General features: G+C 32.1%; 1 protein-coding gene across 1 annotated transcript; it reads left to right on the top strand.

The window, feature by feature from the left end:
• Positions 1-15,711: 15,711 nt before the first annotated feature.
• On the top strand, positions 15,712-15,918 carry OCT59_022135 (uncharacterized protein; the record flags this gene model as incomplete). Its single annotated transcript, XM_066144625.1, has 1 exon — positions 15,712-15,918. The coding sequence occupies one exon, from the start codon at positions 15,712-15,714 to the stop codon at positions 15,916-15,918; it is 207 nt and encodes a 68-aa protein (XP_066006069.1).
• Positions 15,919-25,197: the final 9,279 nt, after the last annotated feature.

Here is a 25,197-nt window from a genome sequence, read left to right as displayed (position 1 = left end):
ATATAAAAAGAAAGAATTTGAAAAATCTGGATATTGTATGATTGGTGCTGTTGTTAATTTATCTCTTAAATTCTCAAATGCTTTCTGCTGTAAATTCATCCATTCATAAGGTGCATCCATTTTTAATAACTTGTACATTGGATCAGCAACTTTAGCAAAATCTTTGATAAAGCATTGATAATAAAAGAATAATCCTAGAACTCCACGTAATTCTCTAATATTTTGAGGTTCTGGGTAATTAACCATTTTATTGACTTTTTCTGGATCAAGTTTAACACCTTCTTTCCCTACAACATGTCCTAAAAATTGAAGTTCAGCTGCTGCAAAATGACATTTTTCTGCTTTTAATCTTAAATTCGCCTTACGAATTCTATTTAGAACTTCTTCCAAATGTTGAATATGATCTTTGAAAGTTTTTGAATATATAATGTCATCATCAAAATAAACTAAAATGAACTTTTCCTTTATCCCATGTAAAACTTTGTCCATAGTTCGCTGAAACGTCACAGGTGCGTTACAAAGTCTAAAAGGCATGACTTTGAATTCGTATGTTCTAAATTTTGTAATAAAGGTTGTTTTTTTCTGATCTTCTGCTCTTACTTTTATTTGCCAATACCCTGATGCTAAATCTAAAGTGGTGAACCATTGTGCATCTTGTAGAGAATCTAATAATTCATTAATTCTTGGAAGTGGGTAATTATCTTTTTTCATAATATCGTTAAGAGATTTATAATTAACGCAAAACCTAAGTTTTCCATTCTTCTTTTTCACTAACACTACTAGAAATGACTATGAATTGGTTAATGGTTCTATTAGCCCTTGTTTTAACATGTCATTAATTTCACTCTCAATAAATTCATTTTCCTTTGGTGCTGTCCTATAAGCTCGCTTTTTGATAGGTGGCACTTCTTTAGTTATTCAACAAAATGTTAAACATCGGCATTATAATATTTCTTGATTTACGTTTACTGCGCCATTTAACATTTTGCTAGATTTCTCGGTACCTAGTGATTGTAAAAAGACGATTTATAGCTCGTTGGAATCGCCTCATCGAGACGAATCGAATGGTGGTAAGCTCATCTCTCTGTGATCAATATTGACGGAGTTATTACTTAAAACCCATTTAATATTTTTTAATTTCGGAAATTGATCTAGTGATTGGATTTCGATGTATCTTATACCATTAGATTCGTCTCATCAAGACGAATCGAATGGTAGTAAGATCGTCTTTCTAGGATCAATATTGACAGAGTTATTACACAAAAACCATTAATATTTTTTTAATTTCAGAAATTAATCTAGTGATTGGATTTCGACGTATTTTATACCATTAGAACCGTCTCATCAAGACGAATCGAATGGCTGTAAGATCATCTCTCTACGATTAATATTGGTGAAGTTACGATACAATAAAGTTTTAAGTATAATTCTGGCTAAAATTATGTTAATTTTTGGCCGGAATTATGATATATAAATATAAGAAATTTTTTATATAGTCACATCTCTTTATAATCACCAAATATAGGGTTGGTCACCCTATCTTAGTGGTTAGTCACTGAGACCCTCATTAAGCCTGAGTATGGTGAGGTCGCAGGTTCGATTCCCATGACCACGGAAATAAAAAGAATTTTACTGTGAACGCTACAACCAATAGCGTGAAGGTACAGGGATTAGTGTAGTTGGACTGCATCAACAGGGCGGACATCCCCATATTATCACGAAATTGCTGATCATTTTACCGATCACTTGTCCAATATTATCACATAAAAAAATACCATTGAATTAATTTTTTCACAAATTCTACATAATAATGTAAAAAATTTCGATTTTATTTACTTTATTTTATTTATTGTTAATAAATTAGTTCTTAAAATAATTCATAAAGAATTTGTCAAATATCAGACATATATTAATTTTACAATAATTGTAAACATTTATTTAATGATAACTTTTGGGTTATCAAAAATTATCCAGGTTTATTTTAGCCATTGATTCGAATACCTAAATAATATACTGTAAAAGTTTCAAGTTTCGCCTGAAGATCTGTGGCTTCGCCCGAAAGCTTCAAAGTCACGTTAGCAGATGATCGGCATATATATAGCATATATATTAATTATTGAAAATTTGACGTAAAATCTAACTTTGGAAACACACCTTATTTTGCCACAATACTAGTATATTAATTTATTGATAAATGAAACTATTAAATAAAATAATTTAACATAAATTGTCAGAACATTTATTGCTTGGAATAAAGCTTCAAATTTAACGTGATATCACTTATATCATGATCGGCAAGTGATCGATATTGTGATATAATGCATGTCCTTTTGTTAGCGCATCATGGATGAATTATGTACGGTTAGGCGCATTTGATTAAGGGTTATGGTGTCCTTCTAACGTTCCTATGAGGCCATTGGTATGTGCGCTATACCTTGGGGGGACTTCCTGTCCGGGTGGTCACTCCACGATACCGCTTGGGATCAGAAATGGCTAGATGGTCGTCCTAGATGGTAAAGCTGAGGGTGCAATGTCTTAGTGGTAGTTTGACCTTCTGTTAGGTCTTAGACCAACCACGGTGTTCGTGCACAGACAGATAGCTTGGTGATTGGGTTCGATTCCCTTCTCTGATGGGCCCTGGTTGGTGATTCCTGGTGGTTGATACCCACCATAAGGGATGATCCTGGGTAACACCTACAAGCTTACTGTTCAAATGGTCACTACAAAGTATACCACTTGGGAATTACAACTGTACTATCGGTGGTGGGTAATCGCAGGCCAGAAGCTCTAAGCGTAATCTAAGATCCAATATTTATGGTGGTATGGAAGATGCTAGATGTTTGAAAGTTATCTGACGAAAGTCCTCCATGACAGTAGAGTAGTGGTGATAATAGTAGCCATTACAGTATCATGCAACGGATTAAAGGACGAGAGGGTGGTATGTCACATTCAGGCCTTCTGGGGGCTGGACAAGTCCTTACGTTCTGGTTGTGGTGTTGAATTGTCCCTGTTAAAAGGTGGCGGGGATGGTTACATCATGGCTTAGTGAGGATGATGCAATGAACGACCTACCTCCATAGCCTTCAATAGAGGGTGCAAAAAGTAGTGGCCACTAAACTTACAAAACACTTGTAAAATAATCACCAAATATATCGCAACTCTTTTCTGAATTTTTGAAAATACTAATAAAAATTTATTTTTGAAATTTTCATCCGAAAATTTCTAAGTGCTCGTTCTAAATACTAATATTTCTTCAGTTGCCTTCCTCTTTACTGAGCTTCTACTATGTCTACACCTCCAGCTCCTTCTGTTATTAACCCGGATATTCCGCCGCCACCGCATCCTATTACTTCTACTCCCTCCGGAGACCGACCTTTGTCTCCTACGACTACCGTTGGCGCGCCTAATAAACATTCACGTATTGCAACTGATGAAGCTATGAATGTTGATATAACTTCACCTTCTGCTTCTGCTCCCAACCTTATTTCTACCGTCCCTTCTGGTCTTCCTGTCAACAAAGTCCAAGTGATCACCCCTCCTCTTAATACTACTACTCTTGTAGAAACTGTTGACGCTTCTATCCATGCTCCCACTAACACTAATGGTAAAGGCAAAGCTGTTGCCTTCGATGTCCCTGAACGACGACCATCCCCCGATGGTAATGCTGCCGCTATCAAATCTGCTCCGTCTCATTATTATGCTGTGGCATATTTGCGCGACGTGCCTGACGCGTTCAAAACTAAATTTACTACCAATCGCTTCATGTGTGATGAAGTGGATTGTTCACTCTCCCGATATTCCTCATATGGCACCCGCGCACGCTGCGATGGATCAGGCGATAACAAAAAGATCCTTGTCTTCTTCTTTGATCAACATGATTTTACCGATTGTGTCAGCTCCCCACGTGCCGATCTCCTCGATTTGGCCTTCAGTCATTACTCCCTGCAGACGCCAAACTCAGCGATTTAAATGGAAGTCTTTGTCATTCCGATATCCCATTTTTCCTTACGTGACTAAGTCGTCAAGCATTTTCTAGATATGGCACTGTAATCGTTGCAAACTTACTCCTAAAAATCACTACTATAATGGACATATCCAGTTTTCCTCCGCGGATGCAGTTACTCAATTCAATGATATTTGGGCGATCATTTGCTTTGGTAATTCTTTACGTGTCTGCCCGGCATCCTTTTCGAAATTCCAACACGATAGCCGCAGAGAACATGTTGCTATCCTTGCCGGCATTCCTAAGAATATTAATGAAGTTGATTTGCTAGAAATTGCCACTCAAGTCAACGCTAAGGCCCTTAACGTTCCTTTGTTTATCAGTTCCTACAAGCCTAAACCCTATGTATATTTGAATTTCTCATCATTTGAATCCCTTGAAGCTGCCAAAGAAATGACCGTGGCTTTCCGCAGCAAAGGATTAACATGGCACCCTCCTAATGAAGCACAAACTCTATGTCATGTTTGTGGGCGTCCTGGTTGTTCTCCTTCTGTATGCAATCCCCATACCACACGAAAAGTGGACGATCGCCTTAACAAACTTTATTCTCGTTTCAATGCTGGCCCTAGACGTGGTCGTCAGGATTCGCGCCAATCACGTGACAATTCCAATTCCTGTTCAAGATCGCGTTCCAACTCTAGATCCCGCAAAAATAATTCCTCTTCATCCCGTTCCAACAACAGCAATAATAATACTAACACTTCTCGTCCCAATACTTCACGAAGTAGCAACCGGACCAATAACAATAATAATAATAATGTTTTCAAGAACAATGGATATTCTTCCGGTTCTGCTCAACCTCCACACAGACCTCATCCTATCAATTCTACACCACCTGCTTCTTCATCTAACAATCCTGCTCCTACACTTCCTCAACATGTTATTAACGAATTAAAGGCGCAGATCAAAGAGATCGCTAACACCCTCCACACTCTAGAGGAAACTGTCTCTTGGATGAATGATACTATCACGAATCATGATTATAGAATTTCTGAGCTCGAATCAACGATAAATTACGATAGCGTAATCCCGGTGACTAGATTTGTACCCACCTCATGATGACCAAGAAATTCAAAATTTTTCTTATAATAATGGATGGGATGATGCCCCAACCCAAGACACGAATTCTGGATTTAATCTTTCTCCCCATACTTCCTCTTCTCTCATGGATGTTTCCCCTGATGCTTCCTTCTCAGCTCTGGATCCTAACTCTGTTTTATCAAGAAGTCACGTTCCCTTACCTATCTTACGACCTACTAATATTGCCCCCGATGATAACACTTCCCGTTTGCAATCAGAAATTTATAATGTCACTAATATACAAAATAATCTTTCTGCCCAACTTGGTTCGATTATGGAAAAATTGGACTCCGTCTCCCCTTCAAAACTTTCCCCTTCTAATGATTGAACACCAATCTTTATCGGGTGCATCACAGGGATTTCACCCCCTAATAATAGTGCGATACCTAATAATAATAGTCATAATAATTCCTCTTCTTCTTCTTCTTCTTTCCCTCTTATTAACTTTAGACAAATCAATGTTAATGGTTTGTGTTCCCCTGTCCATCAATTGCATTTGTTAAATTATTTTCTCCATTCTTCCTTTGGCGTTTTATCTTTAAATGATACTCGTTTTACTTCTTCTAGTGCCAAATTTATTTATCAAAATGAACATTCCCAATATAATTTTAAGTCCTATTGGACTCCTTCCCCTTCTACTTTACGTCCTCATGATGGTGTTGGTCTTTTACTTCGCTATCCTTTACATAAACATGTTCAGAAGATTGATCCTTGGAAAGGTCGTCTTTTAAAACTAGATCTCTTTTTTCATCAAACAAAAATTTCTATTATTTCTGTTTATATTCCTCCTTATCACTCTATTCATTATAAAGAACGTGATGCTATTTTTGCCCAACTCAATTTATGGCTTGATAAAGCCCGTTCCAATAACTATCACGTAGTCATTCTTGGTGATTTTAATGCAGATGAAATTTCACATTCACACCTTCCTCAACATCATTTCAAAATTTTGCGATCACTTTCTTCTCGTTATTTTACGGATCATCAATCCCATATCTCTTCAATTTCAGGTCCTAATCCTAGCTTCTATTATCAGAATGGTTCTTCAAGACTTGATTATATTTGGTCGTCTCCTGGATTCCCTGCTCCTGGTCTTTTCTCTCAAGTTGATACTTGTCCTAAGCTGAATGATAATCAATTCACTGATCACCGTGTACTCATAACGGCTTTTGATTTTAGCTTTTGTTTCGCAACTCTAGCTAAAGCTAGATTAAAGCAAAAAAGCGAACAACATACCATTTTTCTTTACAAAAATTTGAAAGAAGATATTTGAAACAAATTTTCCATTGAAGTAAACTCGCGTCTTGAGTTATATTTGACCACACACCACCCTTCCATATCTTCACTTTCAGCTCTTTCATTGGACAAACTTTGGCATGCTCTTAAACGTTCTATTCTTGGTGGTGCCATTGACTCTCTACCATTTCAACATGTATCCAATACTCACCATCATAAATATTCTCCTGAGCTTACTAAGCTTATTGCTATCAACAAATTTTTGGATAGATTATTGTTTAAATTGACCACATCTAGGCCTAGTCATCCTGCTCAAATTTCACAATTGATTAATTCTTTACCTACCCAATTAATCCTTCTTAAGTCTCTTTTGACAGATTATACTATACCTTCTTATAATACAACATCACTTCCCATTTTTGTCAAATTTTTACGTTCACAAAAAGCTTTGGTTTCTACTTATCTTTCCACGCAATTTCATCAACATCGTGTGGATTCCATTGAACATTACACCGCTCTTAGAGATGAACATTTCTCTACGTCTCCAGGCTCTTTTATTTCTTCAGCCTTATCAGTGGAACATCGCTCTGTCGTTCTGGATAGAGTTTTGGTTGTTATTGACTCCAAACCCACATTACTTACTGATCCTTCAGATATTAAACAAGCTGCTATTAAACACTTCCAATCAGTTGTTACTCCTCCTTTGGTCCAGTATTCTTCTACCGATTCATTTCCTTCACGTTGGCAAAGAGCATATACTCCTCTTTTTGACATTGATTCTTCCTTATATACCTCGGTTATGTCTCCTATTCTGGCCGATGAATGGAAGAACACTATTAACTCTATGCCTAATAATAAAGCCTCTGGTCCTTCCAAAATCTCTTATGAGATGCTCAAACATTTATCTAGAAAAGCTTTCAATTTATCCCTTGTCTTAGCTAACGCTTACCTGATTCATGGTGATATTCCTGCTGATTGGCGTAAAGCGCTTGTTTATCCCATTCCAAAGCTTCATGAATTTGACGCTCAATTGAAGAATACGAGACCTATCACTCTATTGGAAACAGTACGAAAATGTGTGGTTAAGGTCATTACAACTCAACTTTCAAAAATCCTAGCTGATAACCAAGTGCTCCAAGGTGGTAATTTTGCTGGATTGCCAGGCGGTTCCACTGACATTCCCATTAAGATGCTCGATGCTATTATTCATCAACGACGCTTCGATAAAAGCGATGATCAAGAGTTATAAATTGTTTCTCAGGACATTTCTAAGGCCTTTGACTCAGACTCAATTGACTTGAATATGTTTAGACTAGCTTTAATACGTCTACATATACCTTCTTTACTGATTAAATTTATCATCAACCTTTTTACAAAACGTAATAATAAAATTATTACCCATCATGGTGATACTTCTGGATATAGAGTTAGAATTGGTATTGACCAGGGTGAAATCATTTCTCCATTATTATGGGTTATTTACTTGGATCCTTTGCTTACTACACTTAATCAAGATGCTTGTGATCCTTTTATTTTGAAATCTTCTGCATTACTGGATTATTCTCCAATCGAATATGAACAACATAGTCTTCCTGTTTCGCATATTACATTTATGGATGACTCTATTTTAATTGCTTCATCTAAACGAGGAATTGAAGATCGCCTTTCCATCACTGCTGAATTTTATATCTTAAATAATACTCAAGCAAACTCAGCAAAATATATCCTTCTTTCTTCTGAACAATTTTCTCAAACTATTGCGTTTGATCTTTCTCCATCCCCTTTAATTACAACTCATACCCTTACTTTAAAGGCGTTAGCCTTATCTACTTCTTTTCGTTTTTTAGGCGTTTGGTTTAACCTTTCGGCTTCTTCTCGTTTCGTTCATAACCAAACTGTTTCCATGGTCAAAGATATGGCTGCTTTACTTAGTCCTAAAAAGCTTTTGGCTCAACATGTGGCTTATCTTTATAATGTTGTCCTACTCCCGAGGCTGGAATTTCGCCTACAATTCACGTTATTTGCTGAATCCACTATTAATCGCATGGTTTCTCCAATGCTTTCCCTTATTCGTCAGAAGGCTGGCTTGGCCTCAGTCACTCCTCTTTCCGCGCTTTTCACACTGTTGCCCTTCTCAATCCAGCAAGCATTTGGTCGATTTTTATCATCTCATGTGGCTTCATGGCAGAAAATTTTTTCTTACCCTTCATATAAGCTCTTTGCCAATTATATGATTACTTATCTCCAAGGTTTTTTGGACTGTGATGCTTGCCCTTCTACTATTGACCTGGAACCATGGTCCCATACAACTTCCCTGCGAACACATTCTTTGTTCAATTCTTTATTATTCTCTTCTCAATTGAACATCACATGGTCTCTATTGTTCCGATCTCTGAGGAAAGATTTACGTCCAGCGATTCCACTCCAGTCTATTTTACCAAAAGATTTATTTATTTCCATGAAGAATGTTCGGAAGAATTTCTGCACTCGTTTTCTTGCTCAATTAATTACTCCATGTGGCTCTCGTCTTCTTTCATGGAAAGACTTACGTTTTCTTAAACGAGTCTCGAACAAAGGATCTGTGCCTGCTTGGTTTACTTATTTATTTAATCTTATTGTTATTTCTAATTCTTCTTCCTTTTTTGTTTACCACAATTTAAAATTCCTATTTCTCATACAGTAGCTTCTATTTCTCTTGTAGATATTAGTCGTAATTATTGGTTTAACCCTCAATGGGCTATTTCTTTTAATCGCAATACTAACTCTTTCCTCGTTGGCCGTGTGATTACTACCTATCTTGCTCCACGTAATAAAGCTCTTATTTCACATTGGATTGCATCATCGGTTGATGATTTGCTTTCTGAATTTACTGCATGCCAAGGTTGTGCCTCTGCTATTCCACAATCCTCTACCTCTAAGACTTTGATTAAACGATGCCCTTCTGAAGAATGTTTCTCTTGTGTTCTGTTATCAAGTTTGATCCGTTATCCTACGAAGCCTCGAATTTATATACATGCGGATACTCGCTTGGTTTCTCTTTCTGCCTCGTTAGACTATGCCAAATCTTTATTATTATTTCATCTTTTTGCTTCGGTTCGGCTATCTCCTGTACATAACCAAGCGTCTAGGATTTCTGATATCCAACTTCCTTCTTCGGTGTCTACACTTTATATTGATGGATCCTTCCTTCCTCCTTCTAGTTATCCGGTATCCTCGATGGCTTATGCACGCATGGACTGTTATGGATCCTGATGAATTTATTTTGGAATCTCACTATAATATTATTTCTTCTATTTTTCCTTCTGCTTTACGTTCAGAAGTTTTTGCTTTATTGCACGGTTTGGACTCCCTCCCTCAGAATTCAAAGATTACTGTCGCCACTGATTGTGTCCAATTACTTTCTTTATAGTCTTTGTATGTGGATGCTCCTTTTATTCCCAGAATGCTTAAAGAAACCAACCACCTTTTGTGGTCCTCTATATGCACTATTATGTCGCAAAAGAATCTGGATGTTTCCTTGATCAAGGTTTCTGCTCACGCTGATGACCTTCTGAATAATCATGTGGATGCATTAGCCAAAGCTGCTCATACCGACTCAAACTTTTCTTCTCGCCCATCATCGAATTTGCTGGCTCCTTGCATTTTACAATTTAATTCCTTACCTGTGGATATGAATATCCGGAAATTTATTAGAGATATTTTTGACGCAAAAAGTCTTTTAACTCTTGCTGTATTACCAAGATTTATTTCCCATTCTTCAACTTCTGATATCGATTGGGCATGCACCAAATCTTGTCTCATTAACAATAAGCTATTCGTCTCTCATCGGAATGGCCGTTCTGAGTTTTGTGGCTTCCGTATCAAATTATTATTGGATATGCTTCCGACGCTTACAACTCTCCAAAGACGGAAACCTCATCTCTATAATCCGAATTGGCTTTGTTCTCAATGTAATTTTTCTCCTGAGACTTTAGACCACTTGTGGACTTGTCCTTATATCTTACCGGAATTTAGCCCTTTAAATACCTTTAAAACACTACTGTTGGCTCTTCAGACTAATTATCTTGATAAATTCCTTTCCGCACCATCTTTAATACCCTTACCGGACTCTTTTGCTGCTGAATTTACAGCTCTTAATTGTTGGAATTGTGACCCTCCTTCGATTTCCTACCTACGTCTTGCAAGAGGACTTATACCGATATCTCTTACAGAATTTCTTGGAATTTACTTCTCTTCACCTACCATATGGTCTATCTTAGATACACCTTTGCATGACTTTCATTTTGAATTTTATGTTCAAATCTGGTTGTGCTGTTCTATTTTCTTTCATCATTGGGAATCAGCTCAAGGCATCACTAAAAAAATGAAATCATCAACTCTTGGGCCTTCTTCTATTTCTCGCACCTCCTCTAACATTCCTCCTGATTCTTTGACACCTTCCCTGGCGACAGTTTCCTCGGATTTCTGGATTTCTTGGGTTTCCTCTTCTATAATCCGTGGGGGATCTTGGATTTCACACTTGGATTTTCGGCGCCGCTTAACAGTTCAGCCTCTACTTAGGATTTCTCTTTGGTAACGGATTGGATCTTAGGGCATGCTGGATAGTTGACTCACACTGGCCTTCGGGTAAAGTTGGGGTATGCGTATTCTGTAATAGTTTAGTTTTTCTTTACTTAATTTTATTTTGTTTAGATTTCTTTACTTGTATGAATCGTGAAGCTAGTTCTTTTTATTTTTTGTTTAATTTTCTATATTTTGTAATATTGTTCGATTTGATTATTGTACTTTTCGTTTAAAATCTATAATAAAAAATAAAGTCATAAGACTGTTTGCTCATAATCACCAAATATGGACTGTCCCAAATGTGTGACTATAAAGAGAGTTGACTGTATTAAGCAACAAAGTTACAATAGTACTGGCATAATTAATAGTAAAGGGCCAGGAAAATGCCTATGTAAAACTTTAGGAAATCAAGAAGTTTGTGATAATTGTCAAATAGTTCAAGAAGATTGGAATATTTATCATGTGATGTAAAAATCAGAAAGTCCAAATATATCTAATATTCAATTAGAACCAGAAAAAGTTGTTCTGATTGGAAAATTAGAGGAAAGTCAATACCAATTACTTACTCAACTATTGGATAAAAACAAAGACCTATTCGCTAAATCATTACAGGAGTTGAAACAAACTCCAGAAGGGGAACATATTATTATTACTGTGATCGGAAAAGGATAAAACTAAAACTACTCTCTCCTGTTCTGCTCACTTGACAATATTTACGAAAAAAACAAAAAATTTTTTCGAAGTTTTTTATTACTTTTTCTTTATATTTTCTTTATTTTAGATAACTACGACACTCTACAAAATGACTAAAGATACCAAGAAGAATAATAACAAGTCTAACAAAGATACTACATCTAAACATCCTGCCTCTAGCTCTTCAGCAGGCAACGTTTCTGGTCAAGGTTCCTCTACATCTGGCCCTTCGAACACTCCACCTTCGACCACCTCTACTAATAAACGTACCAGAGTCAGTGCTGAGGACTCTGTCATGGATGTTGATAAACCTCTCACACCCCCTGGCCCTGTTGAGACAACTTCCGCTGAGATACCTTCTCAACCTGATACCTCCTCTCTTGATGCTTCTCAACACGCACCTGCTCATAACAACGATAAAGGCAAAAGCCCAGAAATTACTCCCGCAGTCTCCTTCCCAGAACGTGCTGCCTCCCTGGACGCGTCCTAAGCGGCAGTACAATCTCAACCTACTCTTTTCTATGCCTTAGCCACTCCTAATGACGTTAAAGGCTTTTGGAATCACTTCGCTTCGAACTATGACGCGTGTAATGTGGTTGATCGACAACTTTCCTTGTTCTCCTCTTATGGTAGTCGTGCCACATGTAGTGGATCCAACGATTTGAAGAGGATCATCGTACACTTCCGAAAAAAGGTTGATCTCGACAAAGCCATAGCTTCCCCTATGGATTCTTTGTTTGGCTTGCATTTCCATGCATATGACCCCCAGGCTATTAAAGCAGCTGAACACACGCGTACCCTGGTGGTTACTGACATTCCCCTCTTTATTACTGACGCGCTTTTGCATAGCACCTTCTCTCGTTATGGCAATATTACTCGCTGCCATACCCGTTTATCTAAACTTTATCGTACTGCATACATTACCTTTGAATCTACTGGTGCATTATAGACCCTCGACTCTACCTGAGGCGTCCTTTGTGGTGGACATTGCTTACGCATCTGCCCCGCTACTTTCTCATCTGACCAACGCGCTGAAAAATGCGCTTTTGTTGCCTTGCTTGCCGGTCTTCTGCGCGGTACTATTGCGGTTGATCTTGCTGAAATCACCGACGAAATTTCCGCTAAATCAATCAATGTTCCCTTCTCTATGAATTCTTATAATCCCAAACCTTATGCCTATTGCCATTTTCACAGGTCGAAATGCTAAAAATCGGCAAAAAAAATGGCGCGAAAAGCAGTGGCTATTCTTGGCTATTCTTGGCTATTCTTGGCTATTCTTGGCTGTTTTTGGCTATTTACGAATTAACCTATACTATTTGTAAATAGTTTATACAAATTTGCGAATAGTTTATGCGATTTGTGCCATTTTTTTTGCCTATTTTTGATCATTTGACGTGTGAATGTCTTAGTGGTAGTTAGACCTTCTGTTAGGTCTTAGACCAACCAAGGTGTTCGTACGCAAAGCAGGTGCTTGTCTATAGGGTTCGGTCCCTACTGTGGGTACCATGGTTGGTGATCCCTGGTGGTTGATACCCACCATAAGGGGTGATCCTGGACAGATGCCTGCTACTTTCTGTCTGAGTGGTCACTACAAAGTATACCACTTGGGGTAAACAACTATACTATCGGTGCTAGGTAATCGCGGGCTGTAGTGGCCTTTGAGTGAGACTTAGTACCTAAAATGGTGGTATGGAAGGGTACTAGATGGTTGATGTTACCTGTCGAAAGTCCTCCATGAAAGTAGATGCTCTCTAAAGGTCGTTAAATAAATTGAGTATCAATATTATGCAATGGGTATAGGATGAGTAGGCGGCGTGTACCTAGCTTCAGATCAGCCTAAAATGGCCCGATGTGGGATGTCTTTTATAGTGGTGCTATTACCTGAGGAATTAAGTACTCGGTATAATGGTTGCCCATTGAAGATGATAGGACACGATCGAGATTAGTATCATAAGAGGCAATGGGTGGTCTGGCCGTAAACACTTGCAAAGGAAAAGGATAAAACTACCACCATTCGATTCGTCTCAGTGAGACGATTCTAGCAAGCTATGATACATCTTTGTACGATTATTAAATGCCAAGTTATTTAATATATTCTTTATATAACTGTGATTATAAACGGTTCTTTTTAATATAAGATTTTTGAGGATAGGTGTGATAGTGACTATAGATAGATTGTGACTATATAGGATAGATTTTAATAATAAAGTGTTTTGAACATTCAACTGGTGTGACTATATAGTAGAATGTGACTATAACGGGAGTGACTATAGAGGGAGTTAACTGTATATTCCAAATACCCTGGATGATATTCCCGATCATTGATTTGAAAAGTACTTTCAATTATTTCTACCTTATAAAATGGAACTGCTATGGTGTCTTCTAACTCATCTTTTAATTCTAGTGTATCTACTGGATTAATGACTATATACTTTGTTGGATCCAATTTTTGTGAACATATGACAGGGATTTGTTGTTGGATTCCTTCATATTTAATGGTGATGGTATTCTGTCTATAATCAATGTTTGCATTAATCTTTTTCAACTATTCATTACCAAGCAGAACATTATATTCAGCTAAGTTTGTGACTATCATATTGACATAAACTTTAATATCCCTCATTTGCACTGGAACAGTGGAACTTGCTGAACCATTCCTAGTGATGATGATTTTTGTCCTGTTATATCGATAATTTTAATGTTTGTAGGTAATTCAATTCCTTTATTGACTTTATCTAAGAATTTTTTAAAAATAATACAACCTACAGCTAGAGGTTGGAACTGGTCTAAAAAGTCTTAATCGGTTAATAACCGGTTAACCAAACCTTTAACCGGTTAATTACCCGGTTAAAACTCCATCCTAGTCAAAATTAAAATTCGGCCAGGATTAGCATTAAATATATTTTTAATCCCGGCCAAAATTAGGCCAGACCAAAACTCTAACTATCGAAACGAAACTCTAGCTGAAAGACGAAATTCAGGCCAAAATTGTCTGGCCGGCACTATGAATTTTGGCCCGCATTATGAATTTTATATAACACAATATATTACATTCACTTTGATTTTATTTTTATTATATATTTAAGGATAGGATTTTTTCAGTATAAAAAATCCTATTTATTACTTTTTATTTATCCTATCCTATAATTTAACCAATTTTTTTTTTGGATACTTGATAATTCAAAAAAGGCAATTTTATTTTTTTTATTAAAAAATGGAAAATAAATTATACAAGTAAAATTATTAAAAAAACTAAAGAATTTTAAAAGTTGTCAAAATGCTAAAATAGTAAAATTTTACTAAAACTATATAAAAGTCTTATTAAAAAATTAGCAAAATTCTAAAGAAAAGTAAAACTTAATAAAATTTATTATAAATGCTAAATAAAATTGCTGAAATTTTAGTAAACTATAGTAATAAAATTATAATAAAATTATAAAGAAACTAATTGTAAAATTTTGAATAAATTTAAATAAGCAACCTTATATATAAGAATTTAAAAAAAAAATTTTTTAATTGATTACTTAATTTTGAATAAAATTTGATACTGGTAATAATCACTACCAGCAATAAATAATATTTCCTTTTTATATATTAGTAATTTTTAATTATTATTTATTAAAAAGAAATTAAATATATATAATTAGGGTCTTTGCAATAGAAAGGTATGAAACTCAAAAAAAATTAAAAATTAAATTAATATTAAATTTGCATTTATTTTAGTAAAAAAAACATAATTAGCATATAAAGTAAAATTTAAATTTTTTTTTGAGTTTCGTACCTTTCTATTGTAAAGACCCCAGTTATATTACTAAAAATTCTATTAATTAATTTGTAATTTGTATAAAAGTAAAGAAATTAACTATAAAAAACTGGAAATAAGTTATATATAATAATATAAGAGAAAATTTATTCCTCACCCGGGTGATTACTCACCCCCTATATATTATTAGTATTTATTCACGTGCTTGTGTAATAAACTATAATAAATTTGATTGGAACCTACGCGTTTGTATTATAAAATAAACAGTATAAATTATAAGCCACAGTCACGCGTTTTTCACATGCATGCTACATAATACGCACCGTAATAGTATTTGCTCTTGCATGTTCTTTGCTTTTGTGCTTGGTTAATCATGTTATATGAGGTTTCACCTTTTACAGAACCCACCAATCATGATGATAATAGTGAGGAATATGTTGTTAAAAGTGTATTAGGTGCCGAACTTAAAGATTATGTTGGTGGCTTTCCGTTAATTAATACTCTAATCGAGATTGAGAATGGAACAAGGTTTCATTCCATGGAAATTGCAGTACATTTTATAGAACAGTACGCTCTTTAGAATAATTTTGCTGTCTTTAAGCATAAAAGTGAAAAATTTCCGGATGGTACTTGTAGAAAAAGGGTATTTAAGTGTGATTTAGGAGGAAGGTATACTGAGAAGCTTTTAAGGCCAACATTAGGTAAAGAAAAAAGTAAAGGAACCAAAAAACAGGGCTGTATGTGGCAAATGAATGTTAATAGACGAATAAATTCACCCATAGTAACTGTAATGTTATTTAATAACGAACACAATCATGAGATTCTCACCGATACCATAAAATTCTCCACTTGTTACAAAAATTTTACTGAAGAAATTATGGAACAGATAGAATTTTATGTTGTGCATGGCCGATGTGATGCAGGAACAATTAGGAATCTTCTTCAACCAAAGTATCCTGATCGTGTATTTCTTACCCAAGACTTGGGAAATGCAATTGAAAAGATCGAAACAAGAAAAAGGCCTTAATAATTTAGGAGATGCAGCATCTTTATTAATGAGACTTCTTGAATTGCAAGCAGATGATCCTGCATGGTTTGTAAAGCCGTTAATAGATGATACAAGTAACCGGCTAATTGGTATTTTCTGGATGTCACCAGAACAACGTGAAAGATGGTCTAAATTTTATGACATTATTATCCATGACAATACTGCACGAACTAACAAGTATAACTACCCATTAAGTCTCTTTATTTTAATTGATAATTATAACAAGAGCAGGTTGGCGGCCCAAGCCTTTATACAAGATGAAAAACAAGAATCTTATGAATGGTTGCTTCGATGTTGTCTTGAAGCATGTGAAATTCCTCCATTGACATTTATTACTGATGCCGATCCTGCCATGATTGCAGCCATTTCTACAGTATTTCCAGAAACTCATCATATGCAATGTTTATACCATCTTTATCAAAATCTTCCAAAAAATCTTCGTTCATGCTTAGGATCACCTCTTTATCAAGAGTTTCTCAAAGATTTTAGGGCAATCCAACGTTCTCATTGTGAAAGTGTATTTGAACGCCGGTCTGCAGGTATAGTTGAAAAATATGAAGCAGGGAAAAAATATATAACTACAATGCTACTAAATAGAAAACATACGTGGGTAAAGTGTTTTACATCAAGGCATTTCACAGCGGGAACACAATCCACACAACGCGTAAAATCAGAAAATGCGTTGATACAGAAGGCTGTACAGTCAAGTTTTTTTCTTTCACAAGTTCAAGAATCAATTGAAAATCGGCTAGAATTTGAGTTGATTAACAATCGTTATTCAATTTGGAAATCCTCAACATTACAGTATACACAACCCTTTGTTATTCAAACGTTTTTTAAAGACATTGATATTACCATGAAAAAGTATCTCACTCAATCAATTCATGATGCACATTATAAGCAGATGTGCCAATCTGTATGTTATCGTACACATCAAGTACCATTTTCCGAAATTTTAGCATCAGATGACGATTCATTTGAACCTTTTTTTGATAAAGAAGTAGATGATTCTATTGAAACACCTATTGAAGCTGATGAGGATCGGGAACTTGACTTAAAATCCTTGATTTCAATGGTTAACTCAGACGATATTTTAGAAATTTGGAAGGTCTCTCGGTATAATTTTCCGAAGTGTTATCAACATGTGATTTTGCTTAATACCGGAGAATATTTATGCACTTGTTTCATGCTTGTAACGCATGGTATTATATGCAGACATTTTTTTAAAGTGTTTGTTGAAACTCCTAAAGCATATTTTCATTTGGTGTTGATTCCCAAGCGTTAGTATAAAGATGAATATATCACTTCAAGTGATATCTCTTCTAGCGAAATAATAATGAATAGTTGCCAAAATGATCAAAATAATACACAAATCACTTTAGAATTTACGCGAAAATATACTGTAAATGATCTTTCAGAGAGCTATTCCAGGCAAATATCACAAAAACAATTGAAATTTGGTACTTTAATGGGTGAAGCCAAAAAGGCAATTCAATTTGCGATTCAAGATGATGATGAAGAACTAATTCAGTTTATAAGAGAATATAACAAAAGAAGGGAAGCTCAATTAATTCAAGCGGAATCAATTAGACAACAAGAAGATTTAGCAAGAAGAAAAATGATTGCAAATGATAATCGAGTTTTTCATAATACAAGGGGAGTATTGGTTGATTCTAATCAAATAATGGATCCGTTAAAGCATCAACCAAAGGGTAGACCCGCAACGAAGCGGTTAAAATCATCTTTTGAAAAATCAGGTTCAAATAAAGTTAAAAATGGGAGTGAACAAGCAATTTCTGGTGATAAAGGTCGTAAGTGTGGTTTATGTGAAGAAAACGGTCATTATCGTAATACTTGTTCAAAACAATAATGAACTTTACATAATCACATGTTTATAGCGAAGATTATTTTGTATTTTGTTTAGTAGTAGTGCGATACAATTCAATTGTTACGTTTATTTGGCGAAATCAAACAATCAACGATATGTATATATTTGGCATACAATAAATATAACTTTATTTTTTTTTATATATAATATATTATAAAACGCATATAAATACATAACAAAAAATAAAAAAATTTTTAGGGGTGAAGAATATTAAATCTCACCCGGGGTGAGGAATAAATTCACCCATAATATAATATAATAGTATAAAATTTAAAAATATGGCAAATTAAATATTAATTTTTAAAATATAATATAAAAACTAAAAAATATTAGCATAAAATTATATTATAACCAACTTTTTACTAAAATCTAATAGAAATTTTGATCATTAAAGATAACTTTTCTATAAATTAAAAATAAAATACTAGTAGTACTAATACAAGTGTCATATATTTTTGTTTATATTGCATTACTTATCAAATTTATTAGTTTATTTTTTATTTATGTGATTTTATTTTTTTTATAGTTACTTTTTTAATTTTTAATAAGTTATATATATTTTTTAACATTATATATAGTATCTTTTTTTCATTAATATTAACTATTTTCTTTTCTTTTCATTTTATTTAATCACTTTTACCTTTATTTTATTTCACTTTATCCGGCACTTTTTATAAGTAATTCTTTTTACCTTTAATAGTTTTAAAACTTTAGCATCAATATCCTAGTAAATAGTAAATTATTTTAGATTTTTTGGAATTGAAAATTTATTTTTTTTAACTATTTTTTTTTTTTGGTTGAACTTTTTACTTTTTTTTGAATTTATAGTTTTTTTATTTTATCTTTATTATATTATACTATTCCTTTTTTGCCATTTCAACTCCTATTATTTTTTCAACATTATTTCATCTCCTATTAATTTTTTTTCAATTTTCATTTTATTCCATATATTCATTTTATATTATTTTTTCTATTACTATTTTATGCTATATTGCTTTTTCATTATTATTTAATTATTTCATATTATATTTTTCATTACTACAGTCAACTCCCTCTATAGTCACTCCCGTTATAGTCACATTCTACTATATAGTCACACCAGTTGAATGTTCAAAACACTTTATTATTAAAAACTATCCTATATAGTCACAATCTATCTATAGTCACTATCACACCTATCCTCAAAAATCTTATATTAAAAAAAACCATTTATAATCACAGTTATATAAAGAATATATTAAATAACTTGGCATCTAATAATCGTACAAAGATGTATCATAGCTTGTTAGAATCATCTCACTGAGATGAATCGAATGGTGGTAGTTTTATCCTTTTGCGATCACTGGCTGATGAGTTATTCAACAAAATGTTAAGCATCGGCATTATTATATTTCTTGATTTACGTTTACTGCGCCATTTAACATTTTGCTAGATTTCTCGGTACAAAAAGACGATTTATAGCTCGTTGGAATCGCCTCATCAAGGCGAATCGAATGGTGGTAAGCAGGACCCCGAACATTATATATATAACTCAGATCTAAAGTCAAAAATTTTAATATAACTTTATACACTTAATTTTATTAAAAGCTTTATACAAAATCATCATATAAGTTCAAATTTTACTACAAATTATACAATTTCAAATCTGAGTTTATATAAAACAAAAATTATTTTATTTATTAATTTTATGTAACTATTATTTCACTAATGATTTATCAATTCAAAAATTCATAATTTAAGAAAAATTTTAAAAAAACTTACTTGTCATTATTCAAAAATTAGTACTGTTGTGAAAAATACAAATGTTTCCACAAGTATTATACTAATAATTACGAAAATTTAAATCTAGGTAGTTTCGACCCTGCTGAACAACTTTCAATTAATAAAGATAGTCGATTTCATTTGATAAAGGTGCCGAAATTACGCTCTGAAGTTACTGATCGGGTGATCGAAAAAAAATTGAGAGTGCGAAAATTGCTCGTATTCCATAAGAATTACTCCGATTACTATAAAAATTTAGGTATAGGTAGTTCTGACCTTCGCGAACAATTTTCTCTTAATAATGGAAGTCGATTTCATTTGACTAAAATGCCGTAATTACGCTCCAAAATTAATAAACGAAAAAAGCAAATTTAAAATTAATATAATTATAAAAATATGCGCGTACTCCATAAGTATTACTCCAATTACTATGAAAATTTATATTCTAGTAGTTTTGGCATCGCTAAACAACTTTCTCTTAATAAAGAAAGTCGATTTCATTTGGCTAAAGTGGTAAAATTACACTCCAAAGTTTGACGAAAGTAAAAAGAAAAAATTTAGGAATAAATATATTATGAATTATATAAAATACCTATATCTTCATAAAATACAGGTAATAAAAACTGAGACAAAAGTATTTAATATGTGCTAATTTGTAAATTTACAAAGTTTTAAAATTTTTTTAAAGAAAAATTTTTTATATACGTATATATAATTTATTTACACAAGTATCGTTATACAAAATAAAGATCTCACTTGATTTAAAGATTATCACTGTTATACAAATACATATCTGACTTACCGAAAAATTACTAACAGGCTATACAAAATCAAACATATGACTTATTGGAAAATTATATAATAAGTTTATACAAAACTGGATCCCAGTGTTATATGTATTGTTCGGGGTCCTTGGTAAGCTCATCTCTCTGTGATCAATATTGGCAGAGTTATTACACAAAAACCATTAATATTTTTTAATTTCGGAAATTAATCTAGTGATTGGATTTCGATGTATTTTATACCATTAGAACCGTCTCATCAAGACGAATCGAATGGCGGTAAGATCGTCTCTCTAGGATCAATGTTGGCAGAGTTATTACACAAAAACCATCAATATTTTTTTAATTTTGGAAATTAATCTAGTGATTGGATTTCGATGTATTTTATACCATTAGAACCGTCTCATCAAGACGAATCGAATGGCGGTAAGATCATCTCTCTACGATTAATATTGGCGGAGTTATGATACAATAAAGTTTTGAGTATAATTTTGGCTAAAATTATGTTAATTTTTGGCCGGAATTATGATATACTAATATAAGAAATTTTTTATATAGTCACATCTCTTTATAATCACCAAATATGGACTGTCCCAAATGTGTGACTATAAAGAGAGTTGACTGTATTTCATCTTCTATTATTTTTTCATTTTTATTTCATCCATTTATTTTTACAATTTTATTTTATATTACTTTATCATTATTATTTCATTTCTTTCATCACCATTTTATTTTATATCATTATTTTTATTTTTATTTATTTCATTTTATATCACTTTTTTATTATTATTTCTTTTTTTTTTAATTGTAACACATTTGCAGTTTTATTAAAAAATAAATTAAAAGAAACTATATACAAAATAAAGTTCTAATAACATTTATTTTAATATAATAAGACCCTGAAAAATACATATAAAAGTCACATGTAAGTTTGCTTAACCATATTAGTAAAATTTCCAAAAGTCATAAAATTTTATTTGCATAGATTTTGAGATTTTTTAAAAGGTTATATATATAGTTTGCGTAATAACAATCATTTTTATATATGTCATATATTTTAATTTGCGTAATCAACAGTATTTTTTAATAATATATATATATATATATAATTCCAGTGGTCTTCTACTAATTAGCAATATAACGCCTTGGAATTCCAGCGATTTTCTACTAATTAGCAGTATAATACCTTGGAATTCCCTAATAAGCAGCATTACATATAGTATAATACACAAATTTTTGAAAATACATCATAATTGACGGCTAATTTGATTGATAATAGATAATTTTTTTTTCCATTTTATTGAAAGAAAAAAATAAAATAAATTTTTTTGGCCTATAACAAACCGTTTTATTCAATAAAAATTTTTTTTTGGCCTTTATTATTATATTTTTTAATTATTAAAAAAAATTATTTGGTTTAAAATGTTATTAATATTCCTTTTTATTATTTTTCTTTAAAAACAACTTAAATCTGAAATTTATTATTTTAGATATCAATATCTTGGAAAAATATGAGTTAAGAGAAAAGTATAGTTAATTTTTTTGGAAATATTACCATACTAATATTCCTTTTACTTTTTTCTTAAGAACTTGGAATTCAGACTGGAAGTCCAATGTTCACTGTAAATAAAAAATTTTTTAGCTTTATTTTTTTTATTTTAGAAGTATTATTAACATTTCTATTGTTTTTTCTATTAGAAATAGTTTCTAGATTATAAACTAAACTGAAATTTTTAGTAAGTTGAGAATAGGGTGAAATTTTTTTTTATTTTATATGTAAAAGTAATATTAATATTTTTTTTCTTTAGAAATAGGATCTTCTTTTAGAAATGACTTTATAAATTATATTGACTTTTCTTTAACTTTAAAATGTTATCAATATTCTGAGTTTTTGTTATAATTTATAAAAAAATAATGAACAATCTTTTTGTTTTAGTGTTAATACTTGAATTATCAAATAATTAAATATAGTAGTATAAATAAATATGTCAGTACAAATTAATTTATGCAATAGAACCTCGCATAATATATATATAGTAGGTTATAGGAAATTTTGAAAATTTTATAATAGCGCTATGCAAGAGTTTTCACTAAGATAAATAAGCAAACTCAACATATAACCTCTAATTTTGCCAAAAAATAAGCAAACTAAACAGTAAACATATGACCGATATTATTTATTTTAGTATTTTATCCATTGATCATTAACTATATCGTGTACACAGAAAATTGAGATTTGTTTTAATAATACTGTAATTTGCTGATCACTTTTAATATATTTATTTATCGTATTATTTTAAATTTAAGGTTTTTTTTAATTTCTTATAACTAATATTATGTATATATTTAAAACTGCCTCATTTTTTCAATAATATCATCCTAACCAAAATATTCATTATAATATCTTTTTTCATTCCCTAATAGCTTTAAGATGTTATCATAGAGATCAGCCAAAATTATCCTAAAAATAAGCAAACAAAAAAGATGACATAAAAAAATATGCCAAAACTATGCAAAATTTTATTGATTCTAAGCAAATCCTTCTTTTAACTATCACAGGTCAAAAAGTGAAAAATCAGGCACCAATCGGTCACCAATCAGGTAGCTGATTGGTGACTGATTGGTAACCGATTGGTGCCTGATTGGCATTTTTGCCAAATACCGTCACCAATCAGGCAGTTTGCTAACTTTTGATCCAGTGATCAGAAAAGGATGAAATATAGCTCATTGGAATCGTCTCAACATGACGAATCTAATGGTAGTAAAATCGCATTTCTAGGATTAATACTTGATGAGAAATTAAGTAAAATATAAAAATAAAAATGTATCATTTATATTTTATTTAATTTTTTATTAACTATTAATCCTAGAGATGCGATTTTACTATCATTAGATTCGTCTTGTTGAGACGATTCCAATGAGCTATATTTCATTCTTTTCTGATCATTGGATCAAAAGTTAGCAAACTGCCTGATTGGTGACGGTATTTGTTTTAAAATGTTATCGGTCACCAATCAGGTACCTGATTGGTGACTGATTGGTGACTGATTGATGCCTGATTTTCACTTTTCGACCTGTGTATACCTAAATTCATACATGGCTAAGCAAATGTTCCTATGACCTATATATATATTATGCGGGGTTCTTATACAATTTGGCATTATGCTAGTAATTGAAAATCAATTATACTGGAAGTATATTTTAAATACAACTAATTAAATTAAAAAAAAAGCCATCATTTCATTTTTTTAATATACAAATATCATAAAAAAAATTTGCTTATTCTAATATAAATTATAAAGTCAGAAATTAACTTTGCGTATTGATCTTAATAAAAACATTTGCTTATTTTAAGGCAAAATTTTGCCAATCATCTCTGACTTTTATATGTATTTTTTGGGATCCTAATATAATTAAACTACAAATTACTTGTTATATATATAGTATTTCACATGTATACTGTTAAGTAATCATTTAATTCTGTAGGTAGATTTTATTTAGAAATAGATCATTTTAGCTATAAAGCCCTATCTTCAACATCTAGTGATCACAAATCACAAGACCTATTCATTATCATTTCAATCTATACTGTTTTTTTAATTACTTTTTCATCTTCTATCATTTTTTTTCTATTATTATTTCATTTAATATTGCTTTTTCATCATTATTTCATTTTATACTTTCATTCCATATTGTTTTTTTATTATTATTTTATCTTCTATTATTCTTTTTTCATTATCATTTTATATTATATTATTTCTTATTATTCTTTATTATTCTTTTTTATTTCTTATTATCATTCATTTTGTTATTATTTATTTAACTAGGATATTCTTAAAAATTAAAGATATACACAATTTTTTTTAGTTACATAAAGTTACACAAATAAATAATTAAATTAATTATATTAATACTATTGGTTAATTATAATCATGTAATACTGATGCTGATTACTAATAATGATATAAATAGTAAACTTCATTAAAAAATTAATATTAAAATTTTAAATTTATAAAAACTATTTTGATTTTTATATATTAACTATTTAAATTAAAAATTAATAAATTTATTTATACAAAAATATTTATATATTATAATTTTATGAAAATTTCAAGAGTGTTTAAACATGAATCATGTGAAATATAATAATATCAATGTCACACCTTTTTACTTTTTTTATGTAATATATGTATTTTTGACTGATCTGCAAGTTTACTTAAGGCATTAAAGGATTTTGAATGCCATTTTTGACTTATATATAAAAAACTGTCTTTGCCAATTATTTCTTAAATTTTTTTAAAAGTAATTGACAAAATCAATTATTCATAAGTAAAGTTAAAATTGACATTCAAAAGCATCTTTGATGCCTTAAGTAAACTT

The sequence above is a fragment of the Rhizophagus irregularis genome, chromosome 31 (assembly GCF_026210795.1).
Source record: "Rhizophagus irregularis chromosome 31, complete sequence".
NCBI classification, from domain to species: domain Eukaryota; kingdom Fungi; phylum Glomeromycota; class Glomeromycetes; order Glomerales; family Glomeraceae; genus Rhizophagus; species Rhizophagus irregularis.
This window is presented reverse-complemented; position numbering and strand designations above follow the sequence as displayed.